The 22,055-nt window shown below is 42.8% G+C and overlaps 1 protein-coding gene across 5 annotated transcripts in view; it reads left to right on the forward strand.

Annotated features, from left to right (window-relative positions):
• Positions 1–2,023: 2,023 nt before the first annotated feature.
• Positions 2,024–22,055, forward strand: part of DAZAP1 (DAZ associated protein 1) — a 42,605-nt gene continuing 22,573 nt past the window's right edge. For 2 of the 5 annotated variants that reach the window (XM_040323437.1, XM_040323439.1), the window contains exons 1-6: positions 2,024–2,162; positions 13,974–14,014; positions 15,107–15,273; positions 15,849–15,914; positions 16,029–16,142; positions 19,709–19,757. In XM_040323437.1, coding sequence (XP_040179371.1) covers positions 2,134–2,162; positions 13,974–14,014; positions 15,107–15,273; positions 15,849–15,914; positions 16,029–16,142; positions 19,709–19,757 — 466 coding nt within the window. In that variant the 5' untranslated portion in view covers positions 2,024–2,133. The remainder of the gene's footprint in view (positions 2,163–13,973; positions 14,015–15,106; positions 15,274–15,848; positions 15,915–16,028; positions 16,143–19,708; positions 19,758–22,055) is intronic. The other 3 variants (XM_040323420.1, XM_040323443.1, XM_040323429.1) reach the window with 2 other exon arrangements.

Genomic DNA, 22,055 nt, shown 5'->3' on the forward strand with positions numbered 1-22,055 from the left:
GCTGGAGTTGCCAGACAGACAAAGGGACACTCCTCCATGTCTTTTGGTCCTGCCCACTACTAAAAACACTTTTGGACAACAATTGCGAAAATCGTTCAAAAATGTACAGATCATACTATTCAGAGACACCCTGTGTTCTTCCTACTACACGCCACCGCAATCCTGGCACGGTCGTACAAGAAATCGGTGGTTAGACACTTGCTCAACACCGCAAAGTCTTGCATTCCAGCTACATGGAAGCAAAACGTGCCCCCCTCCGTTGGATTGTGGTTGTGCAGAGTAGAAGACATTTAAAAACTGGAAGACTTAATGCTCAATGCCCAACACAAACAGGACAAGCATTCCAAAACTGGGATGTTATGGAATATGTTCATTTTCTCTGATGAAGGCCAGACCTTACTGAACTCCTGAGGGTTGCGCTGGTGTAGACCTAATGTGGGAAGACGCCCTTGCCATGTCTATCGCGTTAGTTTTGAACAGATACACCACCCCTTTTTCTTTTCTATTTTCTGTCTGTTTCACCCCCTATCTTTTCAACTGATGTCTTTGCCTCCCGTTACTTTGAGGCTGTTCTCTTTCTCCAGCTTGGTTACGGTCATAAGGTAGTCGGTAGCCCGATGGTGTACACTAACCAGTTGTTATAGCAATGTTGCGTATATTAGAATATGTGGTATGGACTGGTTCTCAGGTTAAATAGTATGATTTATACACTGACCTAACATGTCCTTTTCTTTTGTTTGACATATGGTATGCTACCCTCCCTGGAGACTAAATGCAAGTCTTTTATTGTAGACCTCTATATTTGTTGAAATGTCGAATTTGACCACAGTTGAACTGTATCTTTTCTGTACCCCCCTTTCTTTTGTACTTTTCAATAAGATTTCTATTTGAAAAAAAAATATATAATTTGTCCGTCGAACAATCTGCTTTTCGGATCATTAGTACGATGCTTTCCACAGCTGATTCTGTTTTGTTGTCCGACAAAAGCTTGGATGTGCGGACTATAACATTTTTGTTGTATGTGAACTCAACGTCTGACTTTTGTTTAATCAGTATGGGTTTCATACAAAAGAAAACTTAAGAGCGAGACTATGCATGCTCAGAAAGGAAAGAATACATAAAAAACGATTCAACCATTCGTCACTTCTGAAGTTGTATTCTGACGCAAGGGAATTTTCATATGGTGAATAACCTCTTCACTTTAAACATGAGACTAGCATGCGACAACAAACAGACGAACGGTCGTCCGAAAATGTGCACGAAGCTTAAAGCGGAGTTCCACCCAAAAATTAAACTTCTGCTTTTTGGAACCCTCCTGCACATTTGGCACCTTTCAGGGGGAGGGGGAGCAGATACCCGTCTAATCCAGGCATTTGCTCCCACTTCTGTGCATAGAGTGCCACAGGCTCCACGGTGATCTATGCCATGTCTGGCCCCTCTTCTGGGAGACACACGGGTCCCAGAAGACAGATGGGACCAGTGGGATCGTGCAGCGCGACTCGCCCATGCGTAGTAGGGAACCTGGCTGTGAAACAGCAAGGTTTCACTTTCTTATTCCCTAACCAAAGATGGCGGCACCACCACGCGAGAGCTTCGGGTGAGGATATTGCAGGCACCCTGGACAGGCAAGTGTCCTTATTTTAAAAGTCAGCAGCTGCAGTATTTGTAGCTGCTGACTTAAAAAATAATTAAAAAAAATCAGCGGAACTCCGCTTTGACATGCATTCAAGCAGGAAAAAAAAAAGCCATGTCAAAAACGTCCATTGTGCATGAGGCCTAAATAACATTCAGTCAGCAGTATGATGCCTAACGTGCTGTGCAGAGCAAGTTCTCCCCCCTCCCCCGGAGCCATCACCTCACGCCATGCAGGCACCCATTTCACAGCTATGTCTAGCTAGCTAAGTTCTTGTCTCTGGGAAAATGGCTCCATTTGTAATCAGGAGAAGCAGAGCCGCAGCCTTGTCCTCTAGTGCTCACTTAGCCCTTCCAGTCACACGGCCCAGCTCTCTCCAGTGTTTTGCGCGTGCGTGATGACGCCGCCCCCTGCGTGGAAACCCCGTAGCCTCGCGCCGTGTTACCGTTGGCCGGAGCTGGAGAGAGCAGCGGCTGAGAGCCTGGAGTGGCCGCGGAGAAATGAACAGCCAGGGCGGGGATGAGATTGGGTGAGTAGCACGAGGTGTGGGGGAAGACGGTTGGGTGCACGCGGTGGGGTAAAATGGGCTCGTAGGAGAAGGAAAGGCCTGCGTGACCCTGAGAGAGAGAAAAATCGTATGAGAGAGAGATGGGGGGTGCCAGGCCTGAGAGTATGGGCAGCGCAGGGACAGGCCTGGAGGTCAGACGGGCAGGCCGGATAGTTGCTGGAAGGACACCTCATGGTGATAGGATAGGTGATGCATGGCTGCTGGTGGGAGAGCAGGGCGCATAATCAAGTACCTATCGAGCGTCTACTTCCGCATGGCTGTAGCGTGCCTCGTTCTGGGTCGCTTGGCACCCTGTTGGGGGGGTGATCCCTATATCGGACACATCCCATATGGCTGATGTGATTCATTCTAACACAAAAAAACAATTGCTGTGATATGACCCCCCTCTTATGCTGCTCAAGACCCCGTTTTTTTTTTATTTTTTTTATGTCTGATCTGTACAGGGGCTCTGTAGGAGCTGAGCACCCTCTTTTTTTTACCAGCCATTTTTTTTAATATTAAGCTGCCTCGGTGGCCTTGATCTCTTACAGCTCAGAGGTTTTGGCTATAAACCGGTTTGACAGGTTCATCCTTTGTTTGGTAATTGCTGTGTGCAGCTCCTGCTTATTATTCTGATTAGACGGTAGGCGCAGTGAGTGCCCATATGTAGGAGCAGCCCCACGGGGGGTACAGAGCTGCCCTGCTCCCCATAGATTTCCTTCTCTGATACTAGTATTTATAGGCTGGGTAATTAAGGCCTGGCCTCACTGGGAATAGCTAATTATTCTTACGTGGACCGGTTTCTCTTCTCTCATTATTATTTTTTTCTCTCAATACTGTTTGGTTACAAGTAAACATACTATGATTATCTTTAACCACTTAATTCCTGGAAGGTTTACATAATCAAGTACCTATCGAGCATCTACTTCCACATGGCTGTAGCGGGCCTCGTTCTGGGTCACTTGGCAGCCTTCATGACCAGGCCACTACAGCAATGCATTACTTTAAAGCAGACCTTCAGTCATTTTTTTTCCCATCTATTTAATCTTCTGCCCTTATTGTTTTAACTTTGGATAATAAAACACTTTTTTCTGCCAGTAAATGCCTTATACAGCCCCCCTTCCTTTTTCTTGTCTGGTAAAAAGCTTAGGCTGCTTTCACACTGAGGCGTGCAGCCGCGGTGACGGTATAGCCGCGCTATTTGTAGCGCGGCTATACCGTCGTATTTACTGCGATATTCGGGCGATAGCGGTGAGGTTTTAACCCCCGCTAGCGGCCGAAAAAGGGTTAATACCGCGCTTTCCCATTGATTTCAATGGGAAGGCGCGGTATAGGAGCGGTGAACACACCGCTCCTATACCGCGGTAAAGATGCGGCTAGCAGGACTTTTGGTGCGCTCCTGCTAGCGCACCGTTTCAATGTGAAAGCCTTCGGGCTTTCACATTGAACACTACAGGGCATGATTTTTCATGCGGTAGAACAGCGCTATTTTTAGCGCTGTACCGCATGAAAAACGCCCCAATGTGCAAGGGGCCCTAGGGTTATGACATCCTGCACAGATCTCCCTCTCGTGAGAGTTTGACAGGAAGAGAGGGGTCATGAGAGGGCCAATGAGAGCTGCAGAGCTGGAGGCGTGCTTCTGTGTAAATCCAGGAAGTGAACAGTCGGCAGCTTCTGCTTCCCACAGTTAAAATGGATGCAGCCAGACTTAGTGGAGGGAGATTTCTGCAGCCTAGTTGGCAAGTACAGAAACAGTGTATATATAAAATAATATGCAAAGTGGTTGGAGGGAAGCTTCAGAATGGCAAAGATGTATTTATTACAAATTATGTGAGCAGACTGCAGTTGCTCTTGGCAGGTACAGAATCACAGTACAGACGGTCCCCTAGTTACAAACATTAGATTTTACAAACGGAGGGCGACAACAGGAAGAGTGAGGAAATCTACTTCTAGGAAGGGAAATTCACTCCTGTAAAGCCCCGTACACACGATCGGAATTACAAATGGAAAAGGTCAGACAGCGTTTTTCCATCGGAAATTCCGACCGTGTGTATGCCCCATGGGCGTAATTCCATCAGAGTTTAGATAGAGAACATGTTCTCTTTTACTCCGATGGAATTTCGATGTGATTTTGGTTGGACAAAGGCCTGAACGTGTGTACAGGGCTTAAGAGTTATTATGGGAAAAGGTACCTCCATTGATGCTTTATCACCAATCCTTGTTTCCCCAACATTTTCAAAATCCAATTCATTAGGACAGAAAGTGAGGTGAAATCTTCTGAACAGGGGCACAGACAGCTAAACAAATGTTACAGGGGTGACAACCCTTCTCTATGCTATCCAAAAACATAAAATTGTTATTTTGGCTGGAGCTACACTTAAAAAATGTAACTGTTCCTACTGACAAATTCAACTTAAGAACAAACCTACACCCAGCCCCTACCTTGTTTGTAACCTGGGGACTGCCTGTATATATAAAATATGCAAAGTGGTTGGAGGGAAGTTTCAGAATGGCAAAGATGTTTTTATTACCAATTATGTGAGCAGACTGCAGTTCCTCTTTAACTGACAATTGCGTGGTTGTGCGACGCTGTATCCAAATACAATTGGTCCCTTTTTCTCACAAATAGAGATTTCTTTTAATGGTAGTTGATCACCTCTGATGTTTTATTTTTGTGCTATAAACATAAATGTTTTTGACAATTTTGAAATATATATATATATATATATATATCTCTTTCTGCTATAAAACATATCCAATAGAAAACAAATCGAATTTCTTTGTGAATTTAGGCCAATATGTATTCTGCTACATATTTTTGGTAAAAAAAGAAAATCCCAATAAGTGTATATTGGTTGGTTTATACAAACGTTCTAGCGTCTATAAACCATAGAATTAAATATATACTGGATTTTTTTTCTTTTTTATTAGTAATGCAGTCAGTAACTAAAAGTGGGACTGCGATATTGCAGCGGACAATCGGACACTAATTGATGCTTTGCAGGAACTAGAGACACTAATCCGTGCTAAAAATGCACTGTCACTGTACTAATGACACTGGCTGGGAAGGGGTAAACATCTAGGGCTATACAAGGGTTACTGTAGGCATAGCCAGTGTTTGCGGTTACTATGTGTGCTGCTTTTATTAGGGAAAGAGATGGACTCTAGTCTCTGCTTTGCAGGAAAACAGAATCCATCCCTTCACCAGGTCAGAACTGAACTCTGCCTTGTTTAGAGGCAGAGCTCCTTTCTGTGTCTCTGCCCAACGATCGGCGGGTGACGGCGGACATCGAGTGTTCGGCACCCTGATCGGTTTTTACTCTTAATATTCACAGGAGAATATAATTGAATATATACATGATTCGGCGCACAGCTGTAACCCTATAGCAGTAAAACTGCTGCCTCCGGCTTTCACATTGAGGTTGCTGGGCAGGAGTTTTCCAGGTGGTATGGCAGCGCTATTTTTAGCGATGTACCGCCTGAAAAACTCCTCAGTGTGAAAGGGGTCTAAGTGTATTCTAAAAAATATTGCCTTTCAAATGTAGATGTTTGCTTCTTACATGATGTTAACTATGTAACCTGCATACCATAACAATTCTTGGGCCCCTTTTACACTGAGGCGCTTCTAATCTGCCAGTGAAAACACTGAGCGCTTTTGAAGAGCTTTTCAGGCACTTTTGAAGAGCTTTCCATTCATTTCATTGGAGAGGGAAGTTTTTTCACCGCCCTGCCAGCACACTGCCCCATTGTGAAAGCATTCATTGATTTTAATGAAAAAATGTTTGTGAGCTTTTTAGGCGCGTTTTTTTAGCGTAAAATCGCCTCCGTGTGAAAGGGGTCTATAAGTATATCTAAAGCAGGGCTCGACAAATCTCGGGCGCCACGTTGCGACTAGAAATTATGCCCTGGCTCCTAGGCTTTTGTCAGTGACAGAGTGCCTCTGCTATAGGGCAGGTTGCGGGGTCTTCGCCGGGAAAGTGGAGGCGACCCGGGGCCTCGTAAAGCACTGTCTGGTTGATTAGCGGTGGTAGCACGTGAAGCGTGTAGCACGTGATTAGCGGTGGTAGCGCGTAGCATGTGAAGCGTGTAGCACGTGATTAGCGGGGATGGAGCAGTAAGAGAGGCGCAGCAGCCGCTGACACAGGGGGAGGAGCGAGCAGCCAACAGAGTGAAATTCAGCCTGTCATCCCCACTGCTGCTGCATTCCCCTTGGTTTCTGCGGAAGGCAGCGGCCTGGTTCGGGAACATGGGGGATTCGGAGTCGTGGTCTCCCAGCACCAGAGCGCCCTGATCTTCTAGCTGGAGGACAGGCTGAGCCGGGGGCAGTTCATGGAGAGCCGTTGGGAGGTAATCGCATGCCTGCCATCGTGTCAATCGCGGCCACACACTGCGCACAGCAAACTGTGTTTTTTTTTTTTTTTTTTCACATTCTATATTTTCTTTTTATTACATAGTTCATTTCTAAAAAAAATCCTTTTGCAGCATGGAAATGTACAGTATATGTATATATCACCTATACCCTGTGCAATGTATCAAATATTACTTAATTCATGTGCAAAAAAGACAACAAAATATTGCTTAATTCAAATGCAAATAAAAAAACAACATATTCAATAGAGTGCCTTGTGCTAATATAAACCAAAGTGCATATATAAAGAAAACGTCCAACTATTTCATGCCAAAAAATATCAAGTCCTGCAAACCACTATTAGATAGGATTAACGCCCCCCTCCCCACCTTTTTTCATTATAACAATTTTTTGATGTTATCATAAACAGAATAACAGCTGTTCCCTTATCAACCTTCTTTTTTTAATTTTATTGAAATGTTTGGAATTCTTTCACTGGGCTGTTGATACCTAGTGTAGTTCAGTAGCGCAGGTTTTCCTCTCTTTTAACGCAATGTTAGCCCCATGTATGACAGCGTGGCATACAGCCCTGTACATAAATTCGCGTTGCGGAGTCATACCAAAGAAAAAACATGGCTCCTAACTTTTTTAGCTGGCGCCTAGTTTCAGAGTAAATTTGTCAAGCCCTGATCTAAAGGCAATTTTTTTTTTGTGTGTTTGATAGGGTGGAGAGGGATTAGAACACCTGTCAATTTTTATTTGCCATCTTTGCCCCTGTTAAAGTGGATGTAAATTCGATTCATGAAATTTAAGCTGGGTACATATATCTGTAGCTTTTTTCTCATCTCCCTTCGGTTTGAAGTCCCGTGACTTTCTCATGCTCCGTTCTTCTGACAAGTTCTCTAATCTTCCAATGGGCACACTAGTTCTGGTGACCTGGGGGTCCCCACGGAATTCCCTTTTTGAATTTGCACGGATTTCCTCTAACTTCCTGTTTTGGCTATGGGACAGGAAGTGAAGGTTAAAGGAGTTGTAAAGGAAACCATTTTTCACCTTAATGCATTCTATGCATTAAGGTGAAAAAACATCAGATGATACCGGCCCCCATCCCCCCCGGTTTTATTTACCTGGACTTTCGAAAGTCCTGCGCTCGCCCCATCATCCTCCGAGTCGAAGCCCGGCCGTTGATTGGCTACAGTGGATGGATTGAAATCAGCGCAGCCATTGGCTGGTGCTGTTGTCCATCACATCCAATGACGCGGCGCACTGAGGGCGGGGTCGAGTGATGCGGCGGCTATGGCCGCCACTGTATCACGGGAGCGCGCCCGCAACAGCTACACACCATGCGAGCTCGCTCGCATGTCTGTGTGTAGTTGCTGTGGGGAGGAGCCGCGGCAGCCGCTGAGGGACCTCGGAAGACCACGATCGGGTGGAGGCAAGTATAACATGTTATTTAAAAAAAAAAAAATTCCTTTACAAATCCTTTTAAATGGGTCACAGGATGGCAAAAAAATAAATAAAAAAATCTGACAGTGGTTATAACCACCCCTTGCCCTATCCAAAATAGGAAAAAAAAAAAAAAAGTTTTGTCTATAGTTCTACATTAAAGTATAGCATAAAGCGGAGTTCCACCTAAAAGTGGAACTTGCGCTCATCTGATTCCTCCCTCCCCCTCCGGTGCCACAATTGACACCTTTTGGGGGGGGGGGCAGGTATCCTTTCCCACTTCCGGGAGTCTGGGCTGCGGGCCGTGATGTCACCACGGGGCTCCCTCCTCATCACCAGGCCAGTAGGAGCAGGCCTCGGGCATGCGCACTAGGGTTCCCAGCGTGAAGCCGAAAGACTACTTTGCCGGGTTCCCTAAGGGCAATGGCGGCGGCACCACCCAACAGCTGATGGAAACATCAGCTGCGGGTGCCGACAACGCTGGACTCCAGGACAGGTAAGTGTCCTATTAAAAGCCAGCAGCTGTAGTATGTGTAGCTGCTGGCTTTTAATTTTTAAACCGCTTTAAGGCAATTTTTTTTTTTTTTTTTTTTTTTTTTTTTTAAAGATGAATTAAAGCTGTCCATACATTATAGAATGTAATTTCCTTCAGGTTTACCTTCAGCTATGTAGTGCATGGACCTGCCTGATTTTTATAGAACTTTTAAAAGGGGTTCGGTTTGACCTAAAAAAAAAAAAAAAAAAAAAACCTTCGCATTGACATTCTGCCATAAACAATAATTTATCAAAAAGCTTTGCTGTACGGTTCCATCTTGCTTGTGGGCACTCTGAAGCCCACAAGCAAATCCTTCCGGGATACGGTGAATGCTGATTTTGCAGCATTCACCGCTCTATCCCGTGCATGTGCAGTGTTGCAGGTGTGTAATGGTGATTTCACCTATTTACCATCAATTAAAATGGCGAAATTGGATCCGTCCTCGTCTCGTGACTGACTGCAAGAGTCACGTGACGTGTCAAATCACGCAATAGTTCATCTTGTTAGCTACAGAAGTGTCTCCTGGGCAGCGTCACGCTATGCTCCCAGGAGACATTGCAAACTAATCCCAGGAATCACTGGGGCGATCGTAGCTAAACCGACAGGCCCACTCCCGCGGGAGCTCAACCAGGAAGTGCCTGGTTCAGAAAAGACAAACACGGTATGGCATTGGTTTAAAAAAAATTTGATAGCCAACTTTAAGTATAGACACTGAGCCGGTGTGATTAAGGATGACTTTGAAATTAGGGTGAACCTCCGCTTTAAGCTATGGAGCTGAAGAACGTATCAAAGGACTACAATTTGGATTTGGATGACACTAATCCACGTGTGCTCAATTGAGTACTGTGCTTCATGCACGCTACAGGCATTTGAGATTTTTTTTTCTGCGTGTTCACGCCCTCCCATGTTTTCCCGTGTGTCCATGCACACTATAGATGTTTTCAGGAGTTTTAAAGGCAGGGGAGTTTATAAGCAGAAAAAAAAATCACTTGTGTGTTTAGGAGAGGATCTTTTGAGCATAAGGAACGCTCAAAAGATTCTTAACGCTCATTGGCACTAGGCGTGTTCCCACATTAATTCATTGTAATGGCCAGAATTCTGGCATATAGAATGTATTAATGCCAGATGCAGGAAAGCACATTAGCACCCATGTAAAATGCAGCTTTTTACCACATCTACAGTGTGCATGATGCCTTACAGTCCCTTTTGTGGCGGATGGGACTGGTTGATGTAGGTTGACTGACATAACTGGGGGGGAAATGTAACATCTGTATTTTCTTTAAGGGCCAAGTACTCCTTTTAATAAATGAATGCACATGATTATGCAGGTAGAAAATGTACTTTTTATTTTTAGGGCCAGTTCACACCAGACACAGTTCTGTTTAGTTCCCTGTGCTTGCATGCACAGTGTTTTGCATGTATTCCAATGGCTCTAGTTGGCTCCATTTTCACACCATGCAGTCAGTTTCCGCACCAGAAACTGACTGCATGGTGTGGAAATGGAGCCAACTAGAGCCATTGGAATACATGCAAGACACTGGGGTCTATCGCCTTCCTCTTGCTGTGTTGTATTGCTAATGCCTCCTGGGATATACGACATGCGTATCCTAAAAGGCTTTAGGAGCGAAGGGGAGGTCTTTCTGACCTGGGAAGAATGAAGGCAGGAGGTGGACCTAAACATGGACGACTCATCAAGTATTTTATTGAAAGCTACTGACTGATTAAAGCAGAGGCCCGCCCACCATTGCAAAAATTAAAAGCCAGCAGCTGCACATACTGCAGCTGGGTACTTTTAATAATCAGGCACTTAACCTGTCCTGGAGCCCAGTGATGTCGGCACCGCAGTTGATGTTTCTATCAGCTGTCGGGTGCTGCCGCCTCCATTGCGAGTAAGGGAACCTGGCAGTGTAGCCTTTCAGCTTCACGCCGGGAACCCTACTGCGCATTCGCGAGGCTCCTCTCCTACTGGCCCGGGGAGGAGGAGGGAGCCCCAGCCGTGATGTCAATACCCGCGGCTGAGGCTCCCAGAAGTGGAGGAAAGCATACCTGTGAAAGACTGGTATGCTGTCGTCCAACCCCCCCCCCCCCCCTCGAAAGGTGCCAAATGTGGCACCAGATGGTGGGGACTGGAGGCATACAATAAGCAGAAGTTCTACTTTTGGGTGGAACTCTGCTTTAACTTTGAAAATTAACTTGCTATTGATTGAGGTTACATCTGCTTTTAAGATTTTTTTCTTGAATTAGTCATTCCAAAGATTGCTGCTTCAGGTTTCCTCTTTTCAGGTGGCTCCATAAGGTCCTGGCAACCATTGCATACATTGATCATTTTTTTCTGATTTATGTTGATGAATATTGTGATACTGGAAAAAGTGCAGACAAGGGCAACCAAGTTGATAAGTCAATTCTCTCTTGTGAAGAGGTGATTGAGGGGATAACCATGTAGTGAACTTGGTGAACGGTTATTCACTGTAAAGTCATTACAAACGACAGGGGGCACTCTGGAGGAAAAGATTTCTATGTATTGTATATATATATTTTTCTATTGGTTGAACCATATCGTTTTTTTCCAACCTAGCTGTTTTTTTCTTGAAATAACAAACATGTTAAACTTACCTACTCCTGTGTAAAGCGACACAAACCACCTCTTCTGGGGTCCCCCACTGGCGCTCTTGGCTCCTCCTCTTCTGTGTCTGCCCCATAAGTAAGCTCTTGCTGCGGGAGCAAACTTGTGGACTCGTGCCCAAGCCAGACTCTTTGTGGTTAATTTACCAAAACTGGAGAGTGCAAAATCTGGTGCAGCTGTGCATGGAAGCCAATCGGCTTCTAACTTCAGCTTGTTCAATTAAGCTTTGACAAGAAATCTGGAAGCTGATTGGTTTCTATGCAAAGCTGCACCCGATTTTGCACTCTCCAGTTTTAGTAAGTCAACCCCATGTGTGTCCATAGATGCACAGAGTGCGACTCGGCCCAACAACCCCCTCTCCTCACAGGATGTGGTTGGCAGGAGCCAAATGCTGCCTGTCTGTCCTGTGAATGTAGGGAAAGATTCACTACAGATGGACACATCACTGGATTGAGTGAAAACTAAGTATTTAGGGGGGGGGTTGCGCGACAACTGGGATGCTTCTCTCCGTTTTTAGCATCATATCGTGTTTTGGATATTGAGAGTTGCAGAGCATAAAAATGTACAAAGAAATCGGATATACCTAATTTTATTAACGCAGTGGCCAGATGGGAACAGCCTCATGGGATTTATTGTGTTTTTATGACATGTATTTTTGTGTGTTCCATAATCCACATAAAAACGAAAGGGTGTGAACCAGGCCTAAAACCTGAATCCACAGTCTTTGTTGTGATCTTTTAAAAAACAATAATTTTCCAATAAAAGCAGCTTGAGAGGTCACAGTTGGCTTGTTGTAATGTTGAAAATATTAAAGTTTATTGTTCCAGTAGCACCGGCTGCACATGCAGGGACTCCCGCTAGCCAGCCAACTAAATGCCGCATGACTGGATCTAGGGGGAGTGCTAGGCTCCCACCCCCCCTTTCCGTGATACTGTGCCTTCTTTTGTCTCTACACACACACACACACGTGCTGAATACACAGCACATAGTTGAAATCTGACTATATGCTAGACATTTTCTGCTCATCCGCAGGCCCTATTCACATTTTGAATCGCTGTAATTCTGCCTGCAATTCCAAATCCCACTGCAATCAAGGCAAACTGCACCACATGTATTTCGGTGCCATTCATATGGATCACAGGAGTGCAATTTGTTTTGCACTCGTGTGACCTGTTTTCCACAGAGAGCGGGTTGAAGTCCAGTTTCTGATGTCAGTCTAGGCACCGCGTCATTACGACTACAAAGTCTGGATCCGCCAGGTGCCTGGACAAGTGAGCCGCTAAGAGCCTGAGCCAGCCGTCCCCGACGCCTCCACAGCCCAGCGCTCCAATGAACGTGGATGGGGCAGAGCACAGAGCTGTGACTTGACAGTCTGCAGCTCTCTGAAAACCAAGTGATCGGCGGTGTTCGATCGCTCAGTTCTCAGTGTAGAGGCGCCAAAGTGACGGATGCATCGGACCAATGCTGCATCCACTGAGGTAAGTACGATTTAAAAAAAAAATATCCTTCTCTTTTAATCGCTTCAATACAGGGCACTTGCACCCCCTTCCTTTTCACACAGATTTCTTTTGGTGGTATTAGTCACCCACTGTGTTTTACATTTTTGCTAAATAAACGAAAAATAAGACACAACATTTTGAATAAAGGTATATTTGTCTTCATTTCTGTTAATAAAATTTTGCAAATAAATCTTTCTTCATAAATTTTTGGCCAAAATGTATTCTGCTACATTTCTTTGGCAATATGTGTATATTATATTTCTGAAAATTGATTTCTTCAGGGCCAAAAACACCAGGACTGTAGAAATACCCCCAAATGACTCATTTTTGTCAATTTTTTTTTTTTTTTGACGAGCAATAACAGTGTTACCAAAGTAACACTGTACTAGTCTGGGAAAGTGATCAGGATTTTTTTTTTACACATTATGATGGCTAATACCAATGAATTTCACTGGTATAAGCAACTATTTTTTACTGAATGAAACCGATACATTCAGTAACTATTGTTGGCTATGATTGGCATGAGGTACAGGTGGGCCGTGATTGGGCCTGTCTGTACCATGTGATCACTGTGACCAATTAGAGCTAGCCACACAATGGATGAAATGCGCAATGGATGCATGAAAGGAAGCCATTCATTGTTTACAATTGTCAAGCGATCTGTTGTCATTGGTCACAACTATTGCATGGAACGGGTAGCCAGCCGGTAAAGTGATGTCATCAGCTGGTGGACACAGTGGGTGACAGATTGCTCCCACGGCACGGCCTGGTAAGACATATGACATCCACCCGGATCAACGAAAGTCCCGTCCGGCCATCATTTTGCCAGGCGGATAGTGGTAAATGGAACCTTAAACGTGGTGCAAATTTGCCATTAATGTTGTCTGACATAATAATGAGGCAGTTGCTTCAAAGCTCATTGCGCAAGGCTTGTTGCCCAAAAAGGAGCAGGAGCCTTTTATTAGGAATAAATTGCATACGAAAACGCGTCATGCGCTTTGCCACAATTGCAGTGCGATTTGGAATTGTGGGTGGCAGAATCGCAGCAATTCTGCATGCTATTCAAAATCGCAAAGTGTAGCTGGGGCCTTATTGTTGGTGTGGTTTTTTTTTTTGTGGTGTCCAAGACCATTTCTCTTTCAATGTGCCCCAGTAGTCGAAAGGTTCAACATCCTGGTTCTGACATAAAAAACAATTACTACCAAATATTTGTGATCTCTAATTAATGTGGGTTACTTTTGTTTGACTATATTTGGCAGATATTTGAATTCGAACTATGTTTTTTTCTGTTTTTTTTCTGTGTTTTTTTTTTAATCTTCTTTTTTTTTTTTTTTTCTCTCAGAAAACTTTTTGTTGGTGGCCTTGATTGGAGTACAACGCAGGGTAAGGCACTGTTGCTTGTAATATTAGAAGATGTTGGCAGTTTTAAATGATATTTTTTTTTTTTTTTTTTAGTCTACTATCAGATTCTGCTTGCTGCTCCTTTAGTCTGTCATTGCTAGATTAAAACGGGGTATCTATCTTCCTCTGACTGCATAATCTGTGTTGAATGTAGATGTAATACAAATCCCTTTGAATTTATAGCCTGGCTAGGCAGATATAAACTTGTATTTCTGTGGTGAGCAGCACAGACACTTCCTTTACAAGAACTATTTTCATAAAATTGTTTTCACTTCAATATGAAGCCTAAGTTATCCCCTACATAGACTTGTTGATATTGGTATTCAATAATATATTTGTCTTAATGTACTGTATATACACCAAAGAACATGTTTTATAAAGCAGTGAATTTGATACTCGCCATAGGTCCATCCGCTTGTACATGTGTTTTCAGTGAAAGTAACTGATTTATCACCAATGGAACTTGCCACAATAGTTGCATCCTGTAGACCTGCTTCTTCATCCCGTATGAACAGTAGAATCCTTATATACTTCTATAGGGACTTACTAAAGGCAACTCCACTTTGCACTACAAGTGCACTTGGAAGTGCAGTCGCTGTAGATCCGAGGGGGACATGCAAGGAAAATAAAAATCAGCATTTTAGCTTGCACATGATTGGATAATAAAATCAGCAGAGCTTCCCCTCATTTCAGATCTTCCTCTCAGATTTACAGCGACCCTCACTTCCGAGTGTAATTTCATTTGCACTTTCGTAAATGATCCCCTTTGTGTGCTTTTTCACATTGTCTTCGATATTTTTAATTTAGTTTTTTGGGGTTTATGATGATAAATGACTAATTTACAACATATTGTATTTGGCCTAACAGACTCCTGTTTCACTCTTCGAATTAGAAGTTGCTTTTTGAAATGTGCTACTGAACTAAAGGGGAGCTAAACATTTTATTTGTCAGCTGTTAGGATTTACCCCAGTAGGAATATGTACCTTATGCCAATAAATATTTAAACTCTTGCAATGTTGCATACTTAGAAACTGAAATAACTTTATGCCTTCTGTATGTATATGCCTTAAACAGAAACCCTGCGCACATATTTCTCCCAATATGGAGAAGTCGTTGACTGTGTGATAATGAAAGACAAAACAACAAATCAGTCAAGAGGTTTTGGATTTGTCAAATTTAAAGATCCCAACTGTGTTGGAACAGTTTTAGCCAGCAAACCTCACACATTGGATGGCAGAAACGTAAGTCTTTTTATTCTGTTTTCTGTTATTGCCATGGATGAGTATAATTCTAGTAATGGAGAGAGATGCGATGCATAACCAGGGTAACTTTTATACACTAAATCTTTTCTTGCTAATTCAAGCAGCATTGACAAGGCTGGCTGCCTAAATGTGATGCTTTGGTATCAATAATTTGAATCTGTGCACTGAAACAAGTGTTTCAATAAAGAATTGTGCCTTTCAGAGACTTTCATGTGTTTAATTCTTGTTCTAGGTCAGTGACCCAGAAGAATTGAAACCAGAAACGGCTAAGCTGCTGATTTCTGGAGTTGTAGCACCCATACCATGGCAGGTGCACTTTAAACTCTGGAGCACATGCTGGAATGGGATTATTCTGTCATGTGTGAAGTAAAGGGAGCAGAGATCTACTGTTCATGTCAGTTGTGTGAACTGTAGGACCCCATATTTTTGTGACTGTCCCAAAAATATAAAAATGATAAATAGAAAAAAGTGTGTGTAATAATAAAAAAGAAAAAATACACACGCACACACTCTTTCTTTAGATTGTGTATTCATAGAACAGTATTTTTTTCCAGATTGACCCAAAGCCATGCACTCCTCGTGGAATGCAGCCAGAAAGATCAAGATCACGGGAAGGATGGGTAAGGACCGAATCTATAAGCAGTAGTGCAATTTTCGAAATTTCTTGTAATAAAAGAAAACCGTTAAACACAAGTGGCCAGTTTGTGAATGCAGATTGTGTTTTATTTGTACAGCAACCAAAAAGCCCAAGAAGTGAAAGCAATAAGTCTACCAAGGTTTTTGTTGGTGGAATCCCTCACAATTGTGGTGAAGCTGAGCTGAGGGACTACTTCAAGAGATTTGGCGTGGTAAGTGTTTGTTTATACAAGTGGTAATAAAGGTACATTTTTTTTTTTTTTTTTTTTTTTTATATAACATACTTGCCTCCGCTGTGCAGCTTGTTTTGCAAAGAGTGGCCCCCGATCGTCCTCTTCTGGGGTCCCACGGCGGCTCTCTCGGCTCCTCACTGCAATAGCTAACCCCCTCTGGGGAGCTCCCCCCTAGGGGGTTACCTTGCAGGTGCGCTCCCGTGTCGTACACTCTGCGTCCATAGACAGAGTGTATGACTCGGTCCCGCCCCCCCGGCGGCTGAGTCATTGGATTTGATTGACAGCAGCGGGAGCCAATGGCTGCGCTGCCATCAATCTATCCAATTAACGCAGAGACTCCATGGAGAAGAGGACGCTGGGGACGAGCCGAGCAGGTGAACTGGCTCAGGTAAGTAAAACTGGGGGACCTGTGACTGCCAGGTGTTTTTTCACATTAAGGTGAAAACACAAACCTTTACAACCCCTTTTTAAAGTTCACATTTACACCAAAAATGCGAAGCTGAAGCTGGGATTTGAAAGCCGTGGTCTTCTGGGATGGATCAGAGCAATTCTGACTGGTCACATGCTGGCACATGACCACTTTGACCCATCAGAATCACCTTGATCTGTCCAGATGTCCCTAAGGGAAGAATGGTTTTCAAATCCCCAGACCCCCTACACTGGCTGCATGGGCAGTGAAATCTAATCATCCAGAGGTAAGTGCAGCAGGGGTGAAGCGGGTGAACTTGCACTTTTAATTTCGTTCTCCCACCTCTTTGCTAAGAAAGTAGACTAGAATTTAGGATTCTGAGAGACTCGCATGCTTTAACTATTTTAAGCATTCATTAATTTAATGTGGAAATTGTGTACAGAACATCATATCCAGGGGGCTACAAACTAGAGTTTGTCTGTGCTCTCCACCCTGTTTTATGCTGTTGGACTTGCCAGCTTCTCCACAAAGACTGTCAGATTTTCACACTACTCTCAAGCAGCTTCTTTCTGAAAGAGTGCCTTTTGCCTTGGAACAAGAAACGTTCCAGGGTTTCTACTCAAACCTATTCAGGTTTGCCAAGGTGAAAGGAAACATTCATCCCATACTGGAACCCCACATGCTAGACCAATTGCTGTGCATTAAAACATTCAGTATGGAATCACTTTTCTGGCCTCTGTCAACATAAAGGATGCTTATCTGGACATCAAACGATACTTACGTTTTTACTGTCGGGTTTCACAGCATTACCACTTTGTTGCCTTTTTCTCTTGGCCTGTCTGCATTTCGGTTAGCCCTGTTCTCTTGCTGCTGTTGAGGGAGCAGTTGGCTCTGCAGTGCAGACTGCATGGAGAATAGCATGGTTCCTAAATCTTCAGAAAACGCCTCTGGGTCTGATGCATTGCCTGCTGAATACACAGCCGTGTCCAGCATTGGTCACTGTACAAGCTCATATAACTTTCTATGCTTCGACCCAAGCCACCCAAAAATTAGCTTTTTCATGAGATTTTTCAGCCTGATTCACTCTAGATCATTGCAGCTCAGCATTGGACAACACTCTCTGTAGGCCCACCCAGATCTCCTCTCTTTAATTGGTGAAAGCCTCTGTAGAGGGGTTTGCTCACCTTGTTCCCGCTTACAGTCTCCAGTGACACTGTGGGACTTCAGTTTGTTTTGTTTTTTATGGTTTATTGGAGAGATTCCCTTCCTTGTTCTCACCATTATGAGACGTGTTTTGGAATCAAAGGTTCTTTCTTACTAGGACAAGGAAACAAGTCTAAGGGACTCAACTGTGAACTCAACTTTGAACGAAAACATGGAAACCAAGGTTCAGAAAAATGGCAACAGGTGCTTTGGACTGATGAGCCCAAATTTTAATGATTTGGCTATAGCAAAAAGCAGTTTGTTCGCTGATGGGCTGGAGAGCGGTACAATATGAGTATCTACAGCCTTGCAAGTTTGAGGCTGTATTTCTGCAAATGGGGTTGAAGATTTGATCAGGATAAATGGTGTCCTCAATGCTGAGAAATACAAGCAGATACTTATCAATCATGCCATACCATCAGGGAGGTGTGTGATCGACCCACAATTTATTCGGCAGTGGTACGACTCTAAACATACAGCCAATGTCATAAGGAACTAGCTTCAGTGTAAAGGAAAAGCCCATCTAGTTCAACCAATAAGTGATGGTTTGCACCCCACAGAGCCTTGATCTCAACATCGAGTCTGGGGTTATATGAAGAGACAGAAGTATTTGAGGCAGCCTACATCCACAGAAGATCTGGGGTTAGTTCTCCAAGGTGTTTGGAATGACCTACCTGCCGAGTTCCTTCAAAAACTGCACCTAGAAGAATTGATGCTGTTTTGATGACAATGGGTGATCACGCCAAATATTGATTTGGATTTCTCTTCTGTTATCAAATAACAAAATGGAAAATAAATTAACACTTCTATTTCTGAAAGCGTTCCTTATTTAACTTCATTTTTTCACACTTTTGCACAGTACTCTGTGTACATTTCTAAATCATAGTCTTTATCCTTTTTTATGTACTTCCATCTGCGGTACCTGGCTGATCCTGCCAGTTACCTTTTATTCCTTGTTTTAAACTGACCACACAAAGCACAGAGGCTGATCTGTGTTAGCATGGTAAGGTTTTATCCCTTTGGCTGGCCATTTGCTTAGTGTCAAAAATAATGTTATGGTTATTGCATAGTTATAACTATGTTAGAAAGTGTCTAACATTTTCACAACTGCTCTAAAGAGCCTGTGTCCTGTAAAGTACAATTAGGGAAATAGGATTTTAATCTTGCCTGTAAAATTATTTTCTTGGAGTACATTAACAGGCCACAGGCCCACTCCCATGACCCAATGTTCTAAAACGTATAGAGCTTTGTAATGTACTTCAAGAAAATCATTTTGAGTGTAAATAAAGGCAGATTCAGTTTGGTTGTGGTTATAGACCCTTAAATGCTTGCCCTCCCATTCCTTTAAAGTTTGTTTTGCATAGTCTCTTCTAATTTAGCAATCGTAATCTGTTTAATGTTACTGTTCCCTTTAGCGCAGGTAAATGCCCACATACTACCATTTAAATAGGACCACGTCATTGTCGCCCATATGTGTGTGCTCCTGTAGCCTCTCCTGTTTCTATATCAATGGAAAGTGCATAGCAGTGACATCAGTCATACCGATGTGCTGCCACTGCTTCCATCTCACCTGTAGCCCTGGCCATGCACCGAATTTCCAACAATAGTTACATGCCACTAGATTGTAAACAATGTAAGTTTGCCGCTAAGTTTTGTTATTTTGAACCTTGGCTCACATGGTGTACAGACTATATTGAAACAATACAATGCTTTGGTTTTTGCAGTTTGATTGTATTCTTATGTTAAACCTGATTTTAGTAGAAGATCTCAATATCTCTGTGCTTTTAATATTAAAGCTGCACTTATTAAATATTTACTCCGGACAAAAGTTAGTTATTTTAGTTAATCTTTCTATGTCCTTGCTTAGGCAAAATGATTTTTTTCTGTAGTAGTGTTTCAAAAAGCAATATCATTTTTTTTCTTCTCTTCATAGGTAACTGAGGTTGTGATGATTTATGATGCTGAAAAACAGAGGCCCAGAGGTAAATAAAGGCTGATCCATCCTATTCTGCAGTCCTTTTTTTTTTTTTTTTTTATCATATTCATTTAGATGGCAAACAATTTTACAAGTAACAGAACTTCACACATTCCTGTCTTCACCTTCCTGGGGTTTAATCCATGCTCCATTTTACACTGGAGATGTGTTACTATAGTGTACAAACTGACAGCATTTGTAAATTGAGCTAAAAATAAGAAAATCCTGAAATCCAAATCTGAGCGCAGCCCCTCTCTTGCTGCAGGAAGCAGTTTGGGTAATTTGCAAGCTGTGACGTTTGTCTTAGACATCTGACATTTCCACTTGTATTTCTTTTTAAACTGCCATATTTGCTTTTCCTTTGTTACATATGAATGGCACTTTGCCAGTGCACCAATCAGAATCCCAGGAGTTCTGCATTGTGTGCAGGAAGCATAATTTCTGTCCTGTTGTCTGCTCTTTGTTATACTACTCAGTGTTCCTCTCCTGAGCCCAGGTCACATGCTGGTTCTGGCTTCAGAACATTCATTGCCTGTTCCATACATAGTGTCAAAATAGTTTGCCATCTGAATGTCCTCCTGTCCATTTCATTGTCAAGTTATGGATATAGTAGAATGCTCTTTGCATTTTAAGCTAAGTTTTTATAGTGTTTCTCATTTTACAATCTCACTCATTTAAGTTACAGTAAAGTACTGTTAAGTTGTCTGTTTTGTTTGTTTTGACTGTGATTAATGTTATCTCTCTAGCTCTTTTTTCTCTCTAGGTGTTAAGCTCTATCACTCAGGTACAGGCCAATTTAGTTAAGGGATGGGTGCTTTAACTTTGGGGTGTAAATGAAGTGTGCCTACGTAGAGGGTTAGTCACACCTCTGTGGTACATTTACACTGGTATGAAAATCGGTTAAAATCCATGGCAGTGTTCAGATCTTGTCATTGCAAATCTTAACAGTGCAAAGCGACCATTTTTGCGGTGCGCTAAACTGTCTTGCAGCATATCTTGAATATTGTAGATTCACTGCAATATGATTAGTTATACGTCAGAAAACTACATGTTTAGCGCCATTAGTGCTTAATACGCTCTTGTGTAACATGAATACAAAGCCTTTTTTGTTAAAATCGGCACTGTAGGACAATTATTTGAAGAGTTAATTCAGCATAATGGTTCCTATCTGTGTGTTTTGTATTTGTTGGTATAAAGATTTTTGAAATGTGCGTGTATATAGTGGGCTTGTCTCTCTTGCAGATCTTTCATTATTAGGGAGTAGATTTTCTTAAAAGGCACCAGGTTTTGTTGCCTAATATACTTTAACTGCAAGCTGAGGATATTGGCTGAAGAGGCATATCTCTTATTTAACAGAAATTGATGCACTCAGAATGCAAATTATGCTGCAATTTTTGCACACATACCAGTTGTAGTTGTGACATGAGCTTCATTTGTAAATGAATCTCACGTCTGTTGAGGAAGCTTCCTCTGGCTTACCTGCAACAGCTGTGCACTTTCCATACTCTCCCACTTTGCAGTTACCAACAATTTCTCCTTGGTTTCTATTAAAATCTTAGTCCATCTCCAACTTTGACATATTAACACTGTAAAGCAAGACCGTGAAATCAAAGTAAAAATAGTCATATTTGCCTGATTAATGTCTTTACAGGCTTTTAAAATATCAGTTCTCTACAGATGTACTGTGGCATGTGCATATAAGCACTGCTTTGCGTTGTTGCAGCTCAACACTAAATTATAACAAGTGAAATTTTGAATAGTCTTAATTGGACCGAGAAGCTACCTTAAAACCCAACTCCAGCTAAAAAAAAAATTTGGGCGAGAGTGCGAAACAGTTACAACCTTGGTGAACCCAAACAAAGAAATTGAGGGTGCAGCTTCAGACTCTAGTCTAGTAGATCCTTATATTCTAAAGAGAGGGAAAGAGCTTGTCTCCACTTCATAGTCAGTGAAGAAGAAAAAGAAGCCGTACATCACACACAACCCTCATGTAAAGAGTGGAAGCATCCTCAGCCTAGACTCTAATCAAGGGGGAGGGGGTGCAGGTGTGACTACACTTTACGCTTTTGCTACACTTTACATAGTTTGTTTGGGCCAGGCTGGCCCAAATAAACTATGTCCTTCGTGTGAGGCCACTGAGCGTGTGGTATAAACTGTATGTAGTTAAGGCTATATACAGCATATTGCGCTGTTAAGGGTTCGAGCTGAGACTTCCTGTCTAATACCTAGAACACATTAAAGCGGGGGTTCACCCGAATTTTTTTTTAACATTAGCTTGAGGCTTATTGTGTGAAGCACAATCGGG

Source organism: Rana temporaria, chromosome 1, assembly GCF_905171775.1.
Source record: "Rana temporaria chromosome 1, aRanTem1.1, whole genome shotgun sequence".
In the NCBI taxonomy this organism is placed as follows: domain Eukaryota; kingdom Metazoa; phylum Chordata; class Amphibia; order Anura; family Ranidae; genus Rana; species Rana temporaria.